This window comes from Protomyctophum bolini (genome assembly GCF_963924005.1).
Source record: "Protomyctophum bolini genome assembly, chromosome: 3".
Classification (NCBI taxonomy): Eukaryota; Metazoa; Chordata; class Actinopteri; order Myctophiformes; family Myctophidae; genus Protomyctophum; species Protomyctophum bolini.
The window spans coordinates 40,803,912-40,830,097 of record NC_137864.1 but is presented as its reverse complement, the minus strand read 5'-3'; the positions used below and the strand labels follow the sequence as shown (position 1 = coordinate 40,830,097).

The following is a 26,186-nucleotide window of genomic DNA, read 5'->3' as shown; positions in this document are numbered from 1 at the left end:
ATTTGGCTATTCTGAGTGGCCAAAGAGCATTGATCACGCCTCCAGGTCTTTAGTTTACTCAAGTTAGGGAATAAGACCTGGTACTTAAGACACGCAAAATACAGCCCATGTGTCCAGCGACTATGCGACCGCGTCCTGTCTCTGGAATCCACTACTGCTGGTGACCTCTGACCTGCACTCCATCCTGTCAGAACCGGTCAGAACCTGCAGCCTGTTTGGCAGTGTTGACTTAAAACTACAGTATGAGGAAAAATGTCCGTCCACTACCTTTTTTTCACTGATGAAAACAAAATGAGAACTATAAGCTATGATGACTAAAACTAAGACTAAATACATTGACAATTTCTTTAACAAATAAAAGCTAGACTGTGCGTGTGTGCGTGCGTGCATGTGCGTGTCACTCTGGCCACACCTAAACTTCCATGCGTGGCCAAAATAAGCTGTCTGATTCTGATTGTTGCCATATAGCGGCATTCTGCCGCGTGGGTGAAGCTTCATTTCCATCCACCAGCTGTCTGAAAACCCGGAAGAGACGTCGACAGAGAGCTTCTTTTGTCCACGCATGGAATCTTAGGTGTGCTTACACTGTCAGTGTGCTTCGTATACCCACCGTAGGGTTGAAGTCGTGACCAGATGACTCAGCCACTCTCCAACAAGTCTCTCTCACTTTCTCCAACAGAGCCGTTCCTGTGATGCTGACGTGAGTGGATGCATCTCCTCCAATGGGAGCAAAGGCTACGGCCCCGCCCCATAGGGCCAAGGTAAGCAGGAGGACACCCGGCACTGGTGACATCATCAGTCTGAAAGAAAAGTTGTAAAGCAATTATTTTTAAAAAAAACATACGTTTACATTGCAAGTGTCACAACATAATAAAAACAGTTGAAAATGGGGGAAGTAGATACAGTCTAAGTATACAGTCAGGCACTCAATGTAGTGCATTCTGATTCCTGCCAAGTGGGCACTCCAACTTGGCTGATCTACCTATTTTGTTCCAGGTTGGGAAGCTAAACTATTGGTGCAATAGTGACTCCTACTGGTTGGCCAGGGTGCCTGTTCAGTTGGGTGTGGAGATGAGTGAGAATAAGTATGTTCATATCCTCCCAGTGAAACAGCGAAACTCTCCACTGTCCCCCAACTGTGAATATAAGCGGCCGGCAACTCAATGTGTACCCGATGAGACTCGTGAGTTTGTCTACATGACCGTTTGCGAACTATATGCACTATGATGCGTTGTTGATCTGCTGCTGGCTTCGACTGCCTCTCTGTGTGTGCAACAATATGTCATTGTGATTGCAGGCTATATAAACGTCATGTTTGTCCTAGTGATGATGACCAATAAAAAAGAAAACTGCTCTCTCGACTCAGAGCTTACCAAAAATACCAGCATAATTGTCCAGTATAAACAGAAAAAGGCCTGCATGAGCCTCAACACCATTTCTTTCTTCAGTGTGCGGGCTTTTTCTGTTTAGCCTACTGTCCTAGTGATGACAACATGCCACCATATACTATTGTTCCCTGTCCAAACATTTGTCTCCTATTTGTCACTCGGATTATTGCACCGTCCGTAATATAATAATGATGCAGTCCTTTATAATAATATCCCTGACCACCTTTTCATACATGCACACAACACCATAACATTGTGAGTACCACAGACGAAAAACAGTCCAAATTTCATTCTGACCCCTCCACGAAAAGGCCTCATTGTCCTGAACCCTTATCTATCATTTATACATTATGGATCAATAGTGTGGACTTGGACTGTTTTTCGTCTGTGGCATTCTTAATGTCAACTCATGCATCCTCCAGTGCAGACAGGGATGCATTGACTGTACTGTTCAGAAAACTCTGTTGAATTAAGCAAGCATTGCCCGATTCATATTTGGAATTAATGTTAGGCTACTAATTTTTCTTCTATCCCCAGTGTAAATATTGTAATATTGTCTGGTAAATGATGTCAATATTACCATTTTTCACAGTCTTATTTGTCTGATTTCCATGGGCATCAGATGGAAAATATTTTTTCTGTCAAAAAGTTAGTCTTGGTAGGACTTTCCAAACTCGGATATCCTATATCCACTGCAGTTAAATCCTGACTGTTTGTGAGAGTGATAGAACCACAGGTCAGCTGTGTCAGCGGTATGGGGGCAGCGGTGGCCTAAGGGTTAGAGCAGTGCCCTTGTTGCTGAAATGTTGCCGGTCCGATTCCCCGGACTGGCGTGGGGAAGTGATTGTCATCACTCACCCAACACCGCTGAAGTGCCCTTGAGCAAGGCATTGAACCCCCAACTGCTCCAGTGGAGCTGTTTAGTGGCCAACAGTATAAGACTGTGGTTGTACTGGTCAGCTCCCGTGTGTGTGTGTGTGTGTGTGTGTGTGTGTGTGTGTGTGTGTGTGTGTGTGTGTGTGTGTGTGTGTGTGTGTGTGTGTGTGTGTGTGTGTTGAAAATGAGCACTACCCTGGGTAAATAAAGAAAAAAAGGTCCATGATTACAGGTACACTCTCGAAGTTATACAATTGGATAAATAAACACTGGATTTTAGGGCAGTGAAGAAAAAATATCATTAAAACAAGCAAAAATAATGGAATAACGTTAAGACAATAAAACAATAGCAAAGAGCATAAAACCTGCACCACATCAGGCAGAACAATAACACAATAAAATAACACCAAAGAGGACAAAACCTGCAGCAAAACAGGCAGAACAATAAGACAAAGCAAATAGCAAAGAGCATAAATTAAGCAAATGCAGAACAATGAGGAGAAATAAGAACACTGAGGTTTTAAAAGCAACAGCTGTGAAAAGGTGGGTTTTCAGCTGTGCTTTAAAGACAATGGAAGAGTTGAGGTTAGCTACAGTATCAGTGTGGAACTATATGGGGTTTCATTTAGGATTGTGTGTGGCCGTTCATAAGAAACGTAACCCCCCTCGGGGGACACTCAATGCTTGAGGAAAGGCAGACATTCCTGACCTGTAGGCCTACTTCAGCCAAGTCTAGAATCGCCCCCTGGGTAATCACGCTATAGAATCTTCTACCTATAATTTTACAGATGTCTGTCGTCTCCTCGGTGCCTGCCTGGACCGATTGATCTGAATTTGCACACGGGCATTGACCAAAATTAGCTTAGAGGCCTATATATGCACCCAACTGCGAAGACCCTTTTTCACATGCATGCCTGGCCACATACACATACATGCGCGTCCACAGAGGAATGCAGTTCCGTGTTAACTTCATGTTTAATGTTCATGTTTAATTAGTTCAGCTTTTTGGGGATTGTTTTGAAATAGTAATAATGAATGTATAGGAAACAAAAATAAATAAAGAGACCCATAAAAAATGTGTCCGCGAGCTGCCATATTGGGGCGGGCCTGTGTGTGTGTGTGTGTGTGTGTGTGTGTGTGTGTGTGTGTGTGTGTGTGTGTGTGTGTGTGTGTGTGTGTGTGTGTGTGTGTGTGTGTGTGTGTGTGTGTGTGTGTGTGTGTGTGTGTGTAAAACAGGAGGAGGAGGAGCAGGGAGGCTCAGACAGAGAACAGGAGCTGCCATGACTGACTTCTATCACACACAGAGGCTGGAAGACGAGCAGAACTTTGTATTGCATGCTTGAGACGTCGATCATCCCCACATGTGGACAGTACTGTAAACTGCTTCTAGGGTGAGTAGTAGTGCCTTTATTATTCAACTGTCAATTTATAATCATTCACAGCAACAATGATGAAAGCATGCATATGTGTACCTATGAATGTACACTGACCCACCGTGAATGGGTAGACAATTAAGACAGTCATTGGATTATTGTTAATTTTCGTTTCGGTTTTTTTCATGTCATATGAAAGCGGGGAGTCGTATAGCTTCAAATTTACATATTGGTTGTTCAGTTTGACCCACCAGTTTTGGAGATATGGCTTATAGAGTAATGTCTTGCAGAAAACAGCGAGTTGAGAAAACAGGCTTGAGAGGTTCACTTCTGTGGACTCTAACATAATATTAATTACACCTGTCTTAGCATTTATTTCATATTCACATGTCAATTTCAGCTCTGACATTTATTTCAGACATGCTCTAGTTATGTATGAAGAGCCTGCCTGTGCTATTAACTCATTTTAGATTTAAAAAGTAAATAAATTAAGTTTTTCTCCTGGTCAAAAGCTGGAGGTTGCACGTCGATGACAGGCTCTCAGTCAAATCTGGTCACATTGATTCTAATCATTATGGGTCAATTTGGTTCCATTTGTATGAACAAATGTATAAATTGCCACTGAGGATTATACAATTTACAATTTAGGCATTTAGCAGACGCTCTTAATCCAGAGCGACTTACATTAAGCAAGAACAAAAGCATGGGAATACATCACATAAAGACATTTATCATGAAACATGCGTAGCTAAGAAAGTAACAGTGGAATATCTATAATGAAACTATACATATAAGCTATACATCTATACTACTATGCTACACATATGTACTATGACGTGCTATGACTACTAGAATTGCTATCTAAGGGGGTGGGGTAAGTGCTATGGGCCATGATGGAGTCTGAAAAGGTGGGTTTTCAGACTACGGCGGAAGATTGGGAGTGATGCTGCAGTTCTGACTGCAATGGGAAGTGCATTCCACAGTTTTGGAGCCAGAAGGGAGAAGAGTTTGGGACGTGTGGAGCGTTGTCCCGGCGTTTTTAGTGAGGGTACTTCCAGCTTCCCTGCGTTGGCTGATCTGAGTGAGCGGGAGGGTTTGTAGGGTTCGATCATACTTGCAAGATATGGGGGAGCCATACCTTTGGTTGCTTTGAATGCCAGCATCAGGGTTTTGTATTCTGTGCGGGCAGCGACCGGGAGCCAGTGGAGGGAGCGGAGCAGGGGGGAGACATGTGAGAATTTTGGCTGGTTGAAGACCAAGCGAGCTGCAGCATTTTGGATCAGCTGGAGAGGCTTAAGTGCACATGCTGGTAGGCCAGTAAGGAGGGAGTTACAATAGTCAAGTTTTGACAAGACTGTTGTCTGGATTAGGAGCTGGGCTGATTCCTGGGTGAGGAACGGTCTAATTCGTCGTATGTTATAGAGTGTGAACCTACAGGATCGAGTGACAGCTGTGATGTGAGTTATATGCATACTGACTTCAAACGCTGTGTATGCACTATGTATGCTGAATTTACTGTATGATACTCTATTACTATTATGCCAGTTATGCAGTGTTGAATGACGAAAAATGTTCGTCGACGAAAACTAAATGGAAACTAAATGAAAACTAAGCTATGGTGACTAAAACTATAAGACTGAATATATTGACAATTCCGTCAACCAATAAAAACTAGACTAAATTGTTAGGAAGGGACTATAGTCTTGCGTAGCTATTCCAACTATTCCACAATCTCCGAATGCTATATAGAGTCTGGAATTATAGCCCCCATGAGCTGAGTAAGGAAGCTGACATTTCCGTTCACGGAAATATATATATTTTTATTTCCTTTTCTGCTAAGCAACAAGCTAGATATATTTAGATGTTTTCTATTTATATTAGGATAAATGTGCGTGACTGTAAAGACAAAACGGAAGTGGCGAGGAGGCTCCATTTCCGCTTTATCGCTTACTCATGAGACCTCTTCCGTTGGCCCAGACTGTAGGAAATCTCAGAGGCAACAGTCTGGTAACGTGAGACTAGGAAGGGACTAGTGGACGTTACAGTATAAGTCATTTTAAACTTGGTTGCATGCTGGAAATAGCAGATATACACAGCAGCAAGACGCGTTGTGAGCTTGTAGATCTGCTATTTTCAGCAAGTGTAACAAAAAACATCATTACGACGGCATTTTGACGGCGTCAAAATACATTTTAATCGACTAAACCAACTGTAGATTTAGTCGACTGAAATCTTATGATATTTAGTCGACTGAAACTAGACTAACACTAAAACATTCCGCGTGACTAAAATGTGACTCAAACTAAGTGAAACCTATATTCAAGAGACTATGACTAAAACTAAAATAGAAATTCTCTGCCAAAAACAACACTGCAGTTATGACTGACAGTGGTTGGAAAAAAGGACTCAATTGTTTTGCTCAATTGTAAAGTATCAATCCTGTAATGCAGGGGTTTTCAACTGATTGTGAACCAGGGACCACCACCCTGACTATAGAATCAACCTGGGGACCCCCACCCTGACTATAGAATCAACCTGGGGACCACCACCCTGACTATAGAATCAACCTGGGGACCACCACCCTGACTATAGAATCAACCTGGGGACCACCACCCTGACTATAGAATCAACCTGGGGACCCCCACCCTGACTATAGAATCAACCTGGGGACCCCCACCCTGACTATAGAACCAACCTGGGGACCACCACCCTGACTATAGAATCAACCTGGGGACCACCACCCTGACTATAGAATCAACCTGGGGACCACCACCCTGACTATAGAATCAACCTGGGGACCACCACCCTGACTATAGAATCAACCTGGGGACCACCACCCTGACTATAGAATCAACCTGGGGACCACCACCCTGACTATAGAATCAACCTGGGGACCACCACCCTGACTATAGAATCAACCTGGGGACCACCACCCTGACTATAGAATCAACCTGGGGACCACCACCCTGACTATAGAATCAACCTGGGGACCACCACCCTGACTATAGAATCAACCTGGGGACCACCACCCTGACTATAGAATCAACCTGGGGACCCCCACCCTGACTATAGAACCAACCTGGGGACCACCACCCTGACTATAGAATCAACCTGGGGACCACCACCCTGACTATAGAATCAACCTGGGGACCACCACCCTGACTATAGAATCAACCTGGGGACCACCACCCTGACTATAGAATCAACCTGGGGACCACCACCCTGACTATAGAATCAACCTGGGGACCACCACCCTGACTATAGAATCAACCTGGGGACCACCACCCTGACTATAGAATCAACCTGGGGACCACCACCCTGACTATAGAATCAACCTGGGGACCACCACCCTGACTATAGAATCAACCTGGGGACCACCACCCTGACTATAGAATCAACCTGGGGACCACCACCCTGACTATAGAATCAACCTGGGGACCCCCACCCTGACTATAGAATCAACCTGGGGACCCCCACCCTGACTATAGAACCAACCTGGGGACCCCCACCCTGACTATAGAATCAACCTGGGGACCACCACTCTGACTATAGAACCAACCTGGGGACCACCACCCTGACTATAGAATCAACCTGGGGACCCCCACCCTGACTATAGAATCAACCTGGGGACCACCACCCTGACTATAGAATCAACCTGGGGACCCCCACCCTGACTATAGAATCAACCTGGGGACCACCACCCTGACTATAGAATCAACCTGGGGACCACCACCCTGACTATAGAATCAACCTGGGGACCCCCACCCTGACTATAGAATCAACCTGGGGACCCCCACCCTGACTATAGAACCAACCTGGGGACCCCCACCCTGACTATAGAATCAACCTGGGGACCACCACTCTGACTATAGAACCAACCTGGGGACCACCACCCTGACTATAGAATCAACCTGGGGACCCCCACCCTGACTATAGAATCAACCTGGGGACCACCACCCTGACTATAGAATCAACCTGGGGACCCCCACCCTGACTATAGAATCAACCTGGGGACCACCACCCTGACTATAGAATCAACCTGGGGACCACCACCCTGACTATAGAATCAACCTGGGGACCACCACCCTGACTATAGAATCAACCTGGGGACCACCACCCTGACTATAGAATCAACCTGGGGACCACCACCCTGACTATAGAATCAACCTGGGGACCACCACCCTGACTATAGAATCAACCTGGGGACCCCCACCCTGACTATAGAATCAACCTGGGGACCACCACCCTGACTATAGAATCAACCTGGGGACCACCACCCTGACTATAGAATCAACCTGGGGACCACCACCCTGACTATAGAATCAACCTGGGGACCACCACCCTGACTATAGAATCAACCTGGGGACCCCCACCCTGACTATAGAATCAACCTGGGGACCACCACCCTGACTATAGAATCAACCTGGGGACCCCCACCCTGACTATAGAATCAACCTGGGGACCACCACCCTGACTATAGAATCAACCTGGGGACCACCACCCTGACTATAGAATCAACCTGGGGACCCCCACCCTGACTATAGAATCAACCTGGGGACCACCACCCTGACTATAGAATCAACCTGGGGACCACCACCCTGACTATAGAATCAACCTGGGGACCACCACCCTGACTATAGAATCAACCTGGGGACCACCACCCTGACTATAGAATCAACCTGGGGACCACCACCCTGACTATAGAATCAACCTGGGGACCCCCACCCTGACTATAGAATCAACCTGGGGACCACCACCCTGACTATAGAATCAACCTGGGGACCCCCACCCTGACTATAGAATCAACCTGGGGACCACCACCCTGACTATAGAATCAACCTGGGGACCACCACCCTGACTATAGAATCAACCTGGGGACCACCACCCTGACTATAGAATCAACCTGGGGACCACCACCCTGACTATAGAATCAACCTGGGGACCACCACCCTGACTATAGAATCAACCTGGGGACCACCACCCTGAACTCTTGAAATGACATATTGACTTTGAGTCAAGCCCTTGAGATGAGATGAAGGGGGATGCCGCAATTTACAAAATACACTTCATACATAAAGACACTTTTCCAACAGACAATTCAACCAGACAAAACAAACAAAACAAAACAACAGTAGGCGGCCTACACATGGATCTGTTATAATGATGATTAGTGAAAACATGAACAGGTAATCTCAAGATGAGAGGACAGTACAGTCTTAAACAAAGGAAGAAGGTTTGTTTTAGGGGCAGTCTGATAAACTACATCTGCATATAATCAATGATTGGTAGTATGAGTTGATGCACTCGTTTCTTTGTTACTGTAAAAGTAAAACAGTTTCTGTTACGGTGATAGAACACCAGTACTGAAGTAGATTTTCCGGAATATGTCATCTACAGTATATGACATTTAAATGATAGATTTGAGTCAAGCCTAATAAAGACATTTCAGACCATGGTTGCCCTTGGCCTTGTTCTGTTCTCTTAATTAACCTTCCATAACTTATACAGCAGACAATTTGCATGATGTGCGAATGTGCAATTGCATGATTACCTTACCGGTATCGGTATGTGGACACGTATGCTAATCATGGTGACTCAACCAGTCAGTACAGTACACGGTATAGGCTTGCACTTTCCTGTGAAATTCTAAATCCCTTTTCTGTAGAAGTAAGTTATGGATATCCATAACTTCCCAGTAACTGACAACGTTGATGTGTCATACTCATATATCATACATACAGTAGTGGAGTGGTTGATAAAAACATATCTTCACTTCCCTACATTTCCAAATGCTCCTTTAATAATGATTAAGTAACGATAATAATGTGCTCTCAATACTGGTTTTCAATGTATGATCCAAACAATATTATTACGACCAAGAGGAAGACGATGATTACTATAGCTGTGTTTGGAACCTCTATACGCTCTTAGCTCCGAGAAGAGCTCCCGTCTTCCGTGTCAGGACACAACCCTGCATTGGTAGAACTGTCCAAAAACAGTGGCGAGAACCCTTTTCGCAGTATCGTTTCCAAAAACTGAGTGGTGCAACCCCCCCCACCCCCACACCTCTCTCTCTCTCTCTCTCTCTCTCTCTCTCTCTCTCTCTCATTAGCAGGCAACAGTGCAGCACTATCCCTCTCTCTGTTTCTGGCACAACAGCGCCCCTACTGGTATTCATAGTCATATACTTGGTGCTCATTAACCAACACATACAGTAGGCACATAGGTGAACACGGACATTGCTGTTCCTTGGAGTGGTTTTCACCACTCAAAAAGTTACGTTATTTCTGGCTCGCTACTTACAGTCAGATGATAAACTTGGATAGGCACGTACATTCTTTTTAGACAGGGATGAAACAACCGCTTATACAAAGCTTCTGAAGTCAGCCAGTAGGCCTATACCAAGTACCATGTTTTCTTACGTAATGTAATCTTACGAAGCAGTACTGCACATGCGGACATATGGAGGGTTGACTGGCCACAGACTGACTGAATATGAAATTTAAGCCTGATTTAAGCAGTTGTTTCTGATTGAGGTGTTACCTGTCTGTCACACAGTGAGAGGACATGGCGGGTTGTGTGGCCGGGTAGCAATTCCATTTGACATTTGATAATAGCCGGCTTATAATTTAGGTATACGGTCACACCGCACTTTTATTCTAGTATGAGGGTGGATTCTGCCAATGCATTTCCAATGGGAATGGAGTATATTCTTATTTTGATTTTAGAAATCTGCAAATGGGCATAATGTAGACTGCATTTCCATTTGCACTTGATGGCCAATTGTGGAAATGTGGCTCCAAGCAGCAACCTTTTTATCAGAGGGATTGCTAACTCTCATGGGAATGTCCTTGGGGCACTTTTGTACCTGGCCCATGCAGGCATCAGTGTTGTTTTTGGCAGCAAATGTTCTATTTTTGTTTAGTCATAGTCTTTGGAATGAAGCTTCCTTTAAGTTTTAGTCACCTGGAATGTTTTAGTGTTAGTCTAGTTTTAGTCGACTAAATATCATGCGATTTTAGTTGACTAAATCAACTGCAGATTTTAGTCGACTAAAATGCATTTGCCTTGATGCCGTCGTAATGACTGATTTTACACTTGTTGAAAATAGCCGATCTACAAGCTCACAACGCGTCGCAGCACAACGCTTTGTGAGCTTGTAGATCCGCTATGTAATTCTCAATGGCAGGTATAGATCACCTCCTTATAGCTATATTGCATTAATATACTTTGACTGATTAAAATGAAGTTGTAATAATTATAGTAAGTTTCATATTACACTACTACATCACATCGATACAACAAGCAATTGGAATAGCCCTAACACATTTGCACACATTTTGGAAGAGGTAATTCAACTAGATTTAGTTTTTAGTTTTAGTTTTATTAGTTTTAAAGTGATCACGTCATCATGGATGTATTTTGTTCACCTGGGAAATGTGCATCATGTAGTCTGTGTCTGTGTCAACCTCGCTGACTCTACGTGTGGGTGCGTGTTCTGTTTGATTTATTATGACAGAGGCAGAGGCACAACTTGTGTGTGTGTGTGTGTGTGTGTGTGTGTGTGTGTGTGTGTGTGTGTGTGTGTGTGTGTGTGTGTGTGCTTGTGCGTAGTTTTCTACTCCTTCCTGTTGTGACTGGCTGACAGTATGCCTGAGGTCAACTATATAGGGCAACAAGACTGTCATTTTTGTGCGGAAAACTGGAGCCACTGAACTGGATAGGGGGTGCACTACAAATCATTAGCCTATATGAACTCAGTTGGAACAGGTCACTTGTCATTCCTTTCAAATAATAGGCTTAAGGATTTAGTTCAGACTCCAGAGTGACTTTTTGATGATAGAGGAAAGAATAGTAGCCTACACCCAATATAGATCAACACTTTAACTGTACAAAACCAACCTTTCTCACCACTTTTCTTTTCTTCTTGATCTTGTGAATTATTCTGTCCTGCACACCAACTCTAAGATAAACATGCGTAGTAGCATTTCTGTGGACAAGCAACACGCCCCGATAATGCCATACATTGCGGTCTTCTTTGCTTGTCTTAACGCTCCGTGATAATCGTCTAAGCATGCACGGTTGCAGAGGAGCTGGTATGTGGAAAAGGAACATGCAGGCTTAGACGTGCCCTTTGCACTGATGAGTAACAGAACCGAGGGGAGAGACAGAGTCTGAGGGACTCTAGACTGGGCACTTCTAAAGAAGAGAAGGCTGGGGTCACGACGTGTCCATCTAGTTGTTGGAATGCTAGGTTATGATATAGGAATGCTAGGTTGTTGCCTGCAGCCTATAGGCCGCTCTAGACTGCCCTGGTTGACACTTTTAGACCGACATGTTTGTGCCAACATTGGTGATTAGATTGAATACCAAACAACTCGCCCCTTTACCAACTTGCCCCGGGCGTACAGCCTGGCAGAACTGCGCAGCCTGGTATCCCTAAAGTAACACAAGTAAATTATGCTTAAACGGTTGAACCTTATTCCTAGGACAACTTTAGTTTTTTTCAACCACGGTTCATGTTTTAGGTTGTTATTAGAGAAACTAAAAGGTGAGTGTTAAATTTCATACAACAAAAGATCACAAGATCTATTGAATGTGACAAACTGACATATTGAGCCTATACACACACAGTATAAGCTAGGCCTCCTTCACATTCAGTAGATCCTGTGATCTTCCGTGGCCAGATGTAATTTCCTGGGGTTTATTAGGACTATAGTAAATAAATCACCATACAATGTTGTACAATACATATTTAGCCCCGTGCTCGAATGCCCCCACCCCTCTGTCAAAAAGAGCTAAAATCCCTAAAACTAAAGAAAGCAGCAAAATAATTAACACTCATCTTTTACTTTCTTTAATAACAACCTGAAACATGAACCTTGGTTGTAAAAAAACTAAAGTTGTCCTTTAAGCTCAGTTAAGGACAAGGTTAGTTTTTTTTTTTACTATCTGCCGGGTTTCAAGCTCCATCCCTAGTATAATGGTCAATGAATACTAAGGACTTTACTCTGATGGACTGATGGAAGACTCATCAAGACACTTTGATGCTTTTAGAACAGTATAAAGTAATGTTTCACAAATCTGTGCATGATCAATCAAAATGACGTATGACTTATACAGGACATGATTGCAGGAATGAATGAATAGGTATTAATCAGCTGTTTCCAGACAATAGCATATGATCCACTCATCATTCTGTCATCACCGTTGTCGTCATCATTACTATTACGATGCTTTGGATACACAAGTGCATGCTTGTTCATTTTCACTACTGTATTGGCGAGGGCTGAGATCATCAATCATTTATTTCTCAGCGAGCAGAAACAATTAAACAAATGAAGCAATTCCCTACACTATAAACTACAGACTATATAAACTACAGACTAGCTCTACATTCATGTCGATTCATTATGCAGGATGTCCCATTTCAGGTTTTCAAATGTTTAATAATCTTTTGAAAATGGCAGATCTACAAGCTCACAATGCACGTGATGTGACGCGTTGTCGGCTTGTCGGCTATTTTGAAATGGCTGAAATGTATATACTGTAGGGCTGTATGTGGTTAATGGTATGTTTTGTAATTATAATCAAAGGACGTAGTAAAAGTCCTCGCGCGCCAGCCAGGAGCTACAGTAGGCTGGACTGACGGTGGGTGGACACCCTCCACGGGATGCACTGATGCACACGCACATTAGACACACCAATGGACCGACATGCGGAAACAACGGTCGGACATATAGCTGCTCCCGTGCTTGCAGTTGGGGTTAGGTTAGGGTTTGAGGTGTAGGTTGTCGACCACTACTACGCTCAACCAATACAGCCTGTAACACCGGGGAGCGAACGGAGGAACCCATTCACACCGCTGCCACCAGAGCACCCTTGTAGGTCTGCTATTTTAGAAAATTCTTGAAAATGTATATGAAAATTAATGTATATTCTTTCACAGCAAAAGTTTTTAACTAACATCTTTGCTTCTGGGAGGCTTTCCTGGAACAACATGTTTTCAGATGGGGGTCGGAGGCCAAATACATACAATGTTTGGAGTCCTTGACATGAAATAGTTTGAGCACCACAGACGTAGAAACGTAGGTTTTTCAGAAAACTGTCACGACTGTCCAGGTCGTGTCAGGTTTAAGAGTTCACTAAAATCAAACTCTCCTCTGTTCTCTCCCCCCATGCATGCAGATGTCTAACGCCCCGTTCTCCCCCCATGCATGCAGATGTCTAACGCCCCGTTCTCCCCCCATGCATGCAGATGTCTAACGCCCCGTCCTCCTCCATCATCTCCTCCGACGGCCTCGGCCATCCCCTGGTCTGTCCCCTGCTGCAGCTCATGAAGGAGGGCCGCCACAACGCCAACGCCACGGCGGGCAGCCTGGCGGTGGTGTGGGTCCACGGCCTGGTGTCCCTGCTGGGCATCCTGGAGAACGCCCTCATCCTGTGGGTGGTGGGCTTCGGGCTGCGCTGCCGCCGCACCGTGGCCTCCGTCTGGGTGCTCAACCTGGCCATGAGCGACTTCCTGGCCACGCTGACGCTGCCGCTGTTCACACACTACCTGCACCGCGCGCACAGTTGGGACCTCCCGCCCGCGCTCTGCTCTGCACAGGTCAGTACAGAACAGAACCTAGTACAGAACACAGCTGGGACCTCCCGCCCGCGCTCTGCTCTGCACAGGTCAGTACAGAACAGAACCTAGTACAGAACACAGCTGGGACCTCCCGCCCGCGCTCTGCTCTGCACAGGTCAGTACAGAACAGAACCTAGTACAGAACACAGCTGGGACCTCCCCCCCGCGCTCTGCTCTGCACAGGTCAGTACAGAACAGAACCTAGTACAGAACACAGCTGGGACCTCCCCCCCGCGCTCTGCTCCGCTCAGGTCAGTACAGAACACAGCTGGGACCTGCCCCCCGCGCTCTGCTCCGCACAGGTCAGTACAGAACACAGCTGGGACCTGCCCCCCGCGCTCTGCTCCGCTCAGGTCAGTACAGAACACAGCTGGGACCTGCCCCCCGCGCTCTGCTCCGCTCAGGTCAGTACAGAACACAGCCTGGACCTGCCCCCCGCGCTCTGCTCTGCACAGGTCAGTACAGAACAGAACCTAGTACAGAACACAGCTGGGACCTCCCCCCCGCGCTCTGCTCCGTGCAGGTCAGTACAGAACAGAACCTAGTAGAGAACACAGCTGGGACCTGCCCCCCACACTTAGAACAGTTAGTTTTAGTAAATGTTTAGAGCGGGTTTGCTAGTTTATATTTATTTATTTACTTTTTTTTTTTTTGTGACAGCACTTAGTTTTAGTTTAGTTTTTTATTTGTTAGTTTTAGTTTTTTGGGCCCTTTCGATGCTGATAATAACAATTGAAAAAGGGGCCAGAGTACGTATTGTGCTATAAAAACTCAAGAAAAGACAGCATTTAAAAAATAAATACAGTCAATTAAAGATTAAGCTTATTATATATATATATATATATATATATATAATATAAATCAATTGACAAAAATGAATAAGGGCATTTTGTCTATCATTTCAGTTGGTTTTAGTTATTTTGTAAACACAATACAGTTTCAGTTTAGTTATCGTTTTCTAGTTTTTACTTATAGTTAACACAAATGTTTATTCATTATGTTTTAGTTTTCGTTAGTTAACTATAATAACCTTGTGTTCCGCGCTATAGGCCTCCATCTTCTTCCTCAACATGTTCGTCTCGGCCTTCCTGCTGGCGGCCATCTCCATAGACCGCTGCCTCCTGGTGGCCAGACCGGCGTGGTGTCAGAACCGCCGGTCCGTGGCGGCCGCCTGGAAGGTGTGCGCGCTGGGCTGGCTGTGGGCCATCGTCAACACCTTCCCTTACCTGCTGTTCCGGGGCGTGACCACCAGGCGCGACGGGAGGAACCTGTGTTACCACAACTTCGCCTACCTCTCCTCCGCGGCCACGCTCCAGAGGGACTGCGCGGTGCGGCACACGGCCACGGCCGTCTCCAAGATGCTCCTGGCCTTCCTGATGCCCCTGGTGGTGATCGCGGGAAGCTACGTCCTGTTCGTCCGCGGCCTGAGAAGGAGGGCGAGGAGGAGAACGCAGACTAGCTCCCCCTGCAGGCCGCCCGACACGACGCCGGTCGGAGCGAAAACCGAAAAAACGACTATCAACGCCTCCTTGCTGAAACCTCCAGCCCCCGCCCGGCGCGCTCTGTCCTCCACGTCCAATCCCTTGTTCCCCGCCTCCTCCTCCTCCTCCACGTCGGCATACAACCAGCAGCAGCTCTCTCAAAGCTTCACCAAAATGGTGACGTCGGTGATCGCGGCGTTCGTGCTCTGCTGGGCGCCCTACCACATCTTCTGCCTCATCGAGGCGGCGGCCTCGGTGGCCGCCAGCGCCGAGGAGCGGCGGCGGAAGCTGTACCTGGTGGAGGTGGGGCTGCCCATCGCCTCCACGCTGGCCTTCCTCAACTCCGTGCTGAACCCCGTCCTCTACGCCTTCTGCTGCCCGCACTTCTGCGTGAAGATCCGCCAGAGCCTGGGGGCCGTGTTCGAGGGACTGCTGGAGGAAGGAGAAGGAGGAGGAATAGGGAGGAAGTTATCCGTCCCGGGGATCGGGAGAAAACTGGACAAAGGGAAAGCCGCCGGCGGCAGTCGAGAGCTGAGCGCGGCGGCCTCGTCTCCGGTCTCTCAAGGCTGTCCCGGGTCCCACGGGTCACCCCGACCGCCCGCTCGCAATCCTTCTTCCACGTTATTATTGTCGTCTGCCCAACATCCTCAACGCTGTCTCAAAGCCCGGGAGACGGAGATGGCAGAGCGAAGGGAAATGAACGGGGAAGAAGAGAAGAGACAACCTGATGAGTGACGCCTTGCAGAGCCGCGAGGCCCATATTAGGGCAGGAGTCTTATTTCCTGTTTCTGTCGGTGGAGAGTGAGGCACCACTGGACCTGTCGCAGGGACTTATACCCCCAATCCGACCCTTGATGCTGAGTGCCAAGCGGGGACTTACCCCCAATCCAACCCTTGATGCTGAGTGCCAAGCGGGGACTTACCCCCAATCCAACCCTTGATGCTGAGTGCCAAGCAGGGATTTACCCCCAATCCAACCCTTGATGCTGAGTGCCAAGCGGGGAGGCCTTGGGTCCCATTTTTCATTATGACTCGCCTGGAGATTGAACCCCGACCTTCCAGTCTCAGGGTCGGACGCTCTTAACCAGAAGGCCACGGAGCTGGACCACTGGATACCTGGTGGTTATACAGTAGAGGACGCATATCACATGGGCTCAAATAACTGAGTCCACAGTGTTAAGCACCAACTCAGGAAATCTGGGTTCGAATCCGAGGTAGAGCAGGAAAGTTATACGTAATGAACAAAAAGTGGACGTTTAACTTTGATTAAATGTAATACATGCACAGAGCTTTTAAAATCATGTTGAGCAAAAGTATCACTTTCCCCCAATTGTGGGGCTTTAGTCATTAGCATTTTTTAAGATATTTTTGGGGGCTGCCTTTTTTAAAACTTTTTATTGATATGTTTACAGTAGACTGGGGAGCGAGACATGCGCGCGCACGCACACAGTGGAGAGTTGGTCTACTCTAAGACTTAGGCGGCAAAGGTTGTCGGGATCGGGAGTAGGGACCTACGCTGCCTCATAGACAGTGGTGTGAAGTAACTAAGTACATTTACTTAAAATACTGTACAACTTTGAGGTTCTTTTACATTTTCAACTTTATTTCTACTTTTACTTTTACTCCACTAAACATCTCAGAGAGGCAAATATTATACTTTTACTCCACGTACAATTATTTGACAACTTTAGTTACTAGTTGCGTTGTATGCATTTCGGCCATTTGAAAATAGCCGATCTACAAGATCACAATGTGTCGCAATAGAATAGAATGCGTAGAATTCTGGACTTTTACTTCTACGTTGCAAATATGTGAGTATAGTTTTTTAACTTTTTTCCACCACTAGTCTTATGCCCTTTTAAAGTACAGTACTGAATAAAATGAAAGATGAATATGATGAAAGCGATTATGGTTTCCACTAATTGTGTGTGTGTGTGTGTGTGTGTGTGTGTGTGTGTGTGTGTGTGTGTGTGTGTGTGTGTGTGTGTGTGTGTGTGTGTGTGTGTGTGTGTGTGTGTGTGTGTGTGTGTGTGTGTGTGTGTGTGATCGTAATGATTTGTCCCATGTGTTTAAGTGTAGTCAAATTATTTATCCGAAGCCTTCAGTTACTCCAGATATTGTCCTGATGGGGCTGTATCTATATCCATGTGTTATTATTATGTGTTTTTAACTGTAGCCAATACATTGTATATACATTTATTAAAGCAATCGCATTTTATATTTTTTGAAAATGTTTATCTTGTAATAAAGGGAGAAATATGTTATATGCCAACTTTGCTGCCTTGTATACTGTTTAAATCCTTCTAAGCTTTCACTTCAGGCAAGCAAATTCTATACTGTAGCCTACTGCAGTGGTCCCCAAACCTTTTCATGTCAAGGACCCCCAAATTGACATGTATTAGCCCGCGGACCCCCATTAGAACATATATATCCAGAGACCGGTGATTCTCAACCCGTTTAATTTCAAGGACCCCCAGTTTGACGTGAATATTAGTCTACAGACCCCCGTTTAATGGCATTGACCCCAATTTACATTTTACAATCGAGGTTAATTTAACTCTGAGAGTGTACAAATGGAACCAAACGGACCCATTTGGTTCCATTTGTACACTCTGTTTCGATTAATTGAACATGGTGGACCCTCTTGTAAACAAGTGTAATGCCTAATTGGGTCGTCCACTCACAGTTAACAGTTTGCTTTGGGAAGCCTACTGTATGCCCTTAAATTGTATCCACGTTGGACTGATGTTGTTGTGAAGGCATGTTGCAATCAAGACTTCCACCACTAGGGAGCAGTCCAGTATTAAATTACGCATAAAGAATGTTAACCTAAATTTGAGTTTTGTTTTTTTCAGGTCCTGTTAATCCTGGTGCTTTCAAAGAACATGGTTGTACTTCTGACCCCCTTTCAGTGTGATTGGATAATTATGACCATCAATATAAATAATGATTATTTATAAGTCTATACCGGCTCAATGTTCCTCCATGACTGACTGTCACACACGCACGCACGTACGCATGCACGCACGCACGTACGCGTACAATGTAGGCCACACAAACAGTGCAGGATTAGTGCGGGGGAAAACACAAAGATCTGTGCAGATGAGTTGAATCCTGGGCTCTCGCACACTATCGGGTCAGCTAAAGGGTCATGCCAGCCCACTGCCCGGGCACTATAGTGCACGGGTGAGTTCTTATACTCTTAACCGGCCACACAGGTCTGACTAATTAACGAGATGTCCGACTTGCAGTCCCCAGTGAGGGAGGGGCCTGCATAACCCCTCCTCAGGGCAAATTAAGTAAACTTATTTGAATGGACACCAAATGCATTTTGTAAGTATAGGCAGCCTAACATAGGATAATGTAGCCTACAGTTCAACTTTGGTGAACTTTGATGCAACTTATAACACCGCCAACTGAGCTCATATAGGTCAGGAACAAAGATGCCATTAGGGAGGTTAAGTTCAGCTGACTTCAACTGACCAGAGCTTCGTCTAAACCAGTACGGGTCCCGACGTTTTGATACTGAAGTATACTCAGATACCAGCTCAGTGGCCTTGTGGTTGGAGTGTCCGCCCTGAGACTGGGAGGTCGGGGTTCGATCCCCGGCCGGGTCATACCAAAGACTGTAAAAATGGGACCCAGTGCCTCCCTGCTTGACACTCAAGAGCATCAAGGGTTGGATTGGGGTGTAAGTCCCTGCGACATACAGTCACATACTAGCATCATGTCCAGGGGGTGTACTTGTACATCAAGCTGCCTCGCGCTACAGAAACAGGAGATAGGCTCCTGCCCCTATGGGCCTCATGGCTCGGCAAGGCTACTTACTTACTTTATACTCAGAAAGTACTTCAAGTACTAAAGCACTAAAGTAGGCTACTAAAATATTTGGCTCTCTAAGTAGCACCATAATAACTGAGGTTAAAATACTGGAGCTTATAATACCTGCTCTTTGTGTTCCATTCCTATAAGCCAATAATGCTGCTGCTCTGACAAAACTCTAATCTAAATCACTAATCAGCCTATTTCACCCAATTGCTTGGTCAGAAGAACAGCCTGTAGTAATATATAAATATTTCATTCCACTTTTTTTCTTTTTTGGGGCGTCTCCTCTGTGTACCACCAGAGGGGGCGCTCAAGTACCACCAGTGGTCCTGGTACCAGTGGTTGGGAATGGGAACCTCTGGTCTCTAAACAATCTAGACTGGGCCCTTTTTGCACTTGCAAAAAAAAAGCTGATCTACAAACTCACAACAGAGCTGAAGAGAAGACATACTAGTGCAGAGCCCTGGGGGACCTCTGTAAGTAGTTAAAGATGACACTATAGTGTTCATTAGCTGGTCCAGATTGCACACCATAAATAAACAGCCAGGTATTTATATGAGGGGACCGACCGCCTCAACCAGCTGTCCTGTTAATCAGGGTGTGGGTTGGGGTTACTTCTGCTTTCTGTCCTGCTAATCAGGGTGTGGGTTAGGGTTAGGGTCAGGAGGTAGTAGCCCTGGTTCTAGCTATGGTCCATATAGCCTTCTATATAGTCCATATTGTCAGGGTCTGTCTCTCCACAGACCATGGAGGCAGCCCTGGCCACTCTGCGTCATAATACATATAGGACTATAGTTACTCTCTTAGTTTATCACTTCTGCAAAACTTTTTTTTTTTTTTTAAAGAATGATTGTGAACATGTTTTACAATGTTATTAAAAGGAAATAAAAATAAAGCGAAAAATGTGTCCACGACTCAGCAAAGTGGCTCCCGACCCAGAGTTTGGGCCTTTGGGGAAACCGTGCACTACAACACAATACTGCAGGTTAGATCTGGCATGCAGGGCCATATCCTGTTGTTCCAGAGCTTCTATTGTTTAAAACCTGCTTTCCCTGCAGTCTACCTTCCTTCTGTCCTCTCCTTGTCTACTATAGTGAAAGTGAAACCTTATTATACAAATGTCTTCTAAATCCTGACAGTTTTCTGGAAAACCTCATGTTTCGATGTCAGTGGTTCTCAGTATTTCATGTCAAGAACCCCAAACATTATATGTAATTGGCCGCCGACCCCCCATCTGAAAATATGTTGTTCCAGGGACCCTGTAAGTGCTGTTATTAAAATGCTTACTAAAAAAATAGCCTACTAAAATAGCTAAAATACAACAATTCATGGTCATAAAAGTTCATAAAACATAATTCGAAATAATTTCATGACACAATAATTAATATGTGGTCGTTCAAGTCTGTTGCTCTCCCCTTGTCCCCCATATATGGGGGACTAGGTTGGTGGAGGGTGTGTAGAGCCCAGGATCACATTTGATGATTGACACAGGGGTGAAAAATGGGTTACAAAATCGTGGGATAAAAAATATATTAAAAAAGATGTGTGGTTCATAATTGATTTCATATGAGGTTAAGAATGTAAAAACATGATACTGTGATGATAACTTTCTGAGGCAGAACAAAGGTCCCTGTCTGTCAGTAGCAACACTGGGCCATGATTAATTGACTGATTGATGCATGATTGCATTGCATTGCACACAGGTGCTACAACCTTTGTCTCACTCACTCAGACTCTGGTCTGCATGAAGGAGGCAGCAGCACACTTGCAGTTTAGTGTGTTACAAACTGTTAAAGTAAGAAAGACGTCTGAAGCCAAAGCAGACTGGCAAAGGACATTATAAGAACATTAAGCAAATCAAGATTCAAGAACCTCTTTTCACAACAAGCGGCCAACGAGGTAGCCTATTCTATAATTTGGATTAGTCTTTGATGTGTTGTTTTGTTTGATGTACGCGATGGACACGTTCACCTGCGCAAAGTGCGCATCGCGCATTTTCTACATGTTTGTTTGATCGATATTATGTACTGTGATACACTTTGTTGATTATGTGTTTATTATTTTGTGTGATTATTTAGTTCTCACGGCATGGATGGAACAACTGAGGGATGAGAAGAATGCCCGAAATAAATGCCTGTTTATAAAGAACCGACCTGTCGTTGACTCGTCAATGCTGGGAGAAGAGGTAGGCTACAGACCCCCCCCATTGATTGATTGAAATATTTATTAACAGTTTGCAGAATTACAGTACATTTCAAGCACAAACTCAATACAAAGACTGTTAACTGTGAGTGGACGACCTAAGCATTACACTTGTTTACAAGAGGGTCCAATTCATCAAAACATTTATAGACACTGGTGGAGAAAACAAAACATAGCCTACTCTCTCCCCATGCCTTCGGCCTGGTGGAGACAACAAAACATACTCTCTCCCCATGCCTTCGGCCTGGTGGAGACAATAAAACATACTCTCTCCCCGTGCCTTCGGCCTGGTGGAGACAATAAAACATACTCTCTCCCCGTGCCTTCGGCCTGGTGGAGACAACTAAACATACTCTCTCCCCGTGCCTTCGGCCTGGTGGAGACAATAAACCATACTCTTTCCGCATGCCTTCGGCCTGGTGGAGACAACAAAACATACTCTCTCCCCATGCCTTCGGCCTGGTGGAGACAATAAAACATACTCTCTCCCCATGCCTTCAGCCTGGTGGAGACAACAAAACATACCCTCTCCCCATGCCTTCGGCCTGGTGGAGACAACAAAACATACTCTCTCCCCATGCCTTCTGCCTGGTGGAGACAATAAAACATACTCTCTCCCCGTGCCTTCGGCCTGGTGGAGACAACAAAACATACTCTCTCCCCGTGCCTTCGGTCTGGTGGAGACAAAACATACTCTCTCCCCGTGCCTTCGGTCTGGTGGAGACAATAAAACATACTCTCTCCCCATGCCTTCGGTCTGGTGGAGACAATAAAACATACTCTCTCCCCGTGCCTTCGGTCTGGTGGAGACAATAAAACATACTCTCTCCCCATGCCTTCGGTCTGGTGGAGACAATAAAACATACTCTCTCCCCGTGCCTTCGGCCTGGTGGAGACAATAAAACATACTCTTTCCCCGTGCCTTCGGCCTGGTGGAGACAACTAAACATACTCTCTCCCCATGCCTTCGGCCTGGTGGAGACAACAATGGAATGAAAACGGCACCGGAGAGAGATGAGATTATTTTGTGGGAAAACACTGGACAGAGAGAGGCGGAGCGGGTGGGACTTAGTGAGAGGTGTGGCTACATTGGCATAGTGTGGGGTGGTATATCATGTATGTTTGCTTTAAAAGCAGTTAATGCACTGTGCTGTAGTTTATAGCTGACAGATGCTGACTAGAGTATTAAGGTTGATTCGTGCTGTCTTTATATAGAGGGTAAACATGTGGGGATTCCCGCCCGTTCACAGAAATGCTGGACAAGTAAAGTACACACAGACAGTGCAGGGTTAACACAGATCTCTTACTGTAGGTCAGGTCAGCATGATCCGAACATTTATATAAAATGTTCATTATACAGTATGTTTTGTAAGCTCAGATTCCAGAGTTCAGTGGGACTTGAATCACTTTCAATTTCTATATGAATCCACTTTCACTTTCAATTTATATGAATCACTGCAATACTTTTACTTCTACTCCTACATTTCAGAGGCAAAGATGGTACTTTTACTCCACTATACAATCATTTGAAAACTATAGTTACTTTGCAGATTTGGATGGATTGTTAATTGTTACAAAACATTTGCATTAACCACTTCGGCCCTATATAGTCATTTCAGGCCATTTGAAGAATAGCCGATCTACAAGATCATAGAGCTTGGAGATTTTCAAACGTTTTTTTTTATACATTTTAAAACTTGAAAATGAGACATTCTGTACTTTCTACTTCTTGTGGTATACTTTAAGTACATTTTGATGCCAATACTTTTGTACTTGTACTCGAGTATAGCCTACATTTTGAATTCCATATACTTTTACTTGTAACAGAGTATTTCTATATTGCAGTATTGATACTTTTACTTAATTAAGTAAAACATTTGTGAGTACTTTTTCCCCACCACTGTTGATGAGCATGCATGAACCATGTGTTGCAGTCTTTCCCCTGCTCTCATTTTATACTGTCTCTCTCTCTCATGAAAAAACAAAACATGTACAGTACGCATACAGTATATGGGTCTACAATTCAGTTCTGCTTTACTCACCCTCAAGGCAAAGTCTTCACAGATGATGAGACCTTCTTGCGTTTTGACCAGGATTTTATTTAAGAAAGATATCCTTCCTCTTCTGCCAGAAAAAGTGGAAGTGGTGAGTCAGAGTGGAGTAAACTATGTGCCGTGATTGTGAAGTATTTGCTTTCGATTCTGCAGCACCATGCTGTTGTTCAACCTGGGGTTCAACATGTCTCAGCACGTCTGATGCAGTTTGATGATAGAAAATCCAGTTAGGTGAATATATTATATACGTATCTTTTGTTAAAAGAAAACACTCTTCTGAGTTGAGATGAGGACATCATGATACAATACAATAATACGTTTTTATGTTTTTAGGTACAGTAATATGGGGGGAAGGGGGCTGTTCTTTAATGTACCCAGGCCCAGGGTATAGTAGTAGCAGAATACTATAGTGCTCATTTTCAGCAACGCCTCTTATTTTTTGCTTTTCTGCCTTTATTGTTGGTATCAAGTGAAGATTCACAGGAAAGAGAGAGAGAGAGAGAGAGAGAGAAGACATGCAGCAAAGGTGGTCATGGACGGGACTCGAACACGCGGCACGCTGTCAGGCCAGAGCCTATTGAGCCTATTATGTGGCATGTGTCTGTGGACCACTTGGCCAGCGGGCCAGTCATCTTGATTAAATATTTCCCATCAAGATATTATCATTTTCAACCTATACCAGCGCCACACACACACACACACACGTGCGCGCGCACGCACACAGTTCTCACTTCGAACGACCCACTGCCCATGCACCCCACCCCACCCCACCGCAACTAAATAGTTTAAAAAATACTTCACATACCACAGATTTGAAAACATACACATTTAAAAACAGTCCTCAACATGCACGCACATGCACACACGTTATGCGCACACATGCATAGGCTACAGACACACAATTCTCACCTCGAACGACCCACTCCCCACCCCACCCCACTGCAACTAAACCCATGGTGGAGTTGTTTTCAGAATGCTCCACATACCACAGAATTGAAAACATACACGTTTAAAAGCAGTCCTCAAACAACAAACCAAAGGTCGTTTGGTTTTAATCGGCTCTATTGTAAAGTGCACTGGCTGGCTGCATGGGTGGCCTTATTGTGGTTATAGAGTCGGTGTCCATTTTGAGATTGGGAGGTTGTGGGTCAATCCCCGGGCCGGGCCGGGTCAATCAGCCGGGCCGAGTCACACCAAAGGTCATCACACTCAATCCATGTAAATGAGTCCGTTTGGTGCACAGAAAAATGACATACCAAAAGATCTCCATCGTTGCCACTCGTTTATTTCAAAGGTTTCCAAAAAATGCCTCAGAAAAAGAATACTTCACAAAAATAAAATGTAACTTTCAAATAAAATGCAAATAACCAAAATTAAATGACAAGCTTAAATTCAAGCCTCCAGTGTGGACATTACCAGTCCCTACACTGTCCTAGGGCAGAGCTTCCCGCATTGTGCCCCCTTCCTCTCATGTCTCACCATGGACTGACTACATGAAGTCCAACTCAGGCCTCTCACTAGTGGCCCATACCATCTGTCTAATGACAGGTTTCCCCAAAACATTCACTTACACTTACTAGTGAACATGTAACCCAGAAACATTTCCAAACATTGACAGTCTAATTGTCAATCCTAAAATGATTAACAAATCAGGTTTTAAATAACCGTCCCGTTGCAATCATATTAAATAATATGTATTGCCAGAGCCAGGCACCCCTGCAACATGGTGCAACCCAATTGAACCCTCCACCTATAAAAGGAGCAGTGGATGCAGTAGTGACTCTTTTGTGACCAGGAAATGAGGATGGTGTGAGTAGTGGGTGTTTGACAACATAGTAATGTTAACTTAAACTGTTGGACTTTGAAAGAAATAAAAGTATGTTGACCAACCAATTGTCTCTGTCCAAATGATGAAATGAAATAAATATATGCATATAAAACGGTAGAAGTCAAGATCAACGGATTGCTAACTTAGCCGGCATAGTTAAACAGCAAACTGTTGGATAATGACTGAATACCGACATGTGGGAATACTGAGTATGAAATGAGGTTATGCCAAACAGAAAATGAAAAACATACATGTGTGGCTCAAAAGGAAAAGTGAGAAAGCATTCTGTCTTTATCACAATCCACCCTTTGTCAGCCTTCTGATTGGTCCCTCCTGATTGACTAACGGGCTCTTTCTGCCTAATTGTCCCGCCCCCTGGTTCCGCCTTGTTTATGTTGAATTTGATCATTTGATCATTTGGTTCCCTATGTTGTCTGTGTGTGAATATAGTTGCTTTAGTAGGCCTACTTCACTTATCTACGTGGTTGTGTGTAGTTGCTTTGCCCCTAATCATTTTTCTTCTCTGTCC

General features: G+C 44.9%; 2 protein-coding genes across 2 annotated transcripts in view; one reads left to right on the top strand and one right to left on the bottom strand.

Annotated features, from left to right (window-relative positions):
• LOC308313134 (von Willebrand factor A domain-containing protein 7-like) overlaps window positions 1-23,934 on the bottom strand; it is a 37,204-nt gene extending 13,270 nt beyond the window's left edge. The window contains exons 1-2 of the mRNA XM_080760063.1: window positions 23,814-23,934; window positions 611-800 (exon numbers count right to left, since the gene is read on the bottom strand). Of these exons, the coding sequence (XP_080616189.1) occupies window positions 611-796 (186 nt within the window). The 5' untranslated portion in view covers window positions 797-800; window positions 23,814-23,934. The remainder of the gene's footprint in view (window positions 1-610; window positions 801-23,813) is intronic.
• On the top strand, window positions 13,916-17,333 carry LOC308313135 (prostaglandin D2 receptor 2). The gene is made up of 2 exons (XM_080760064.1): window positions 13,916-14,246; window positions 15,317-17,333. The coding sequence occupies exons 1-2, from the start codon at window positions 13,974-13,976 to the stop codon at window positions 16,481-16,483; spliced, it is 1,440 nt and encodes a 479-aa protein (XP_080616190.1). The 5' UTR covers window positions 13,916-13,973; the 3' UTR covers window positions 16,484-17,333.
• Window positions 23,935-26,186: the final 2,252 nt, after the last annotated feature.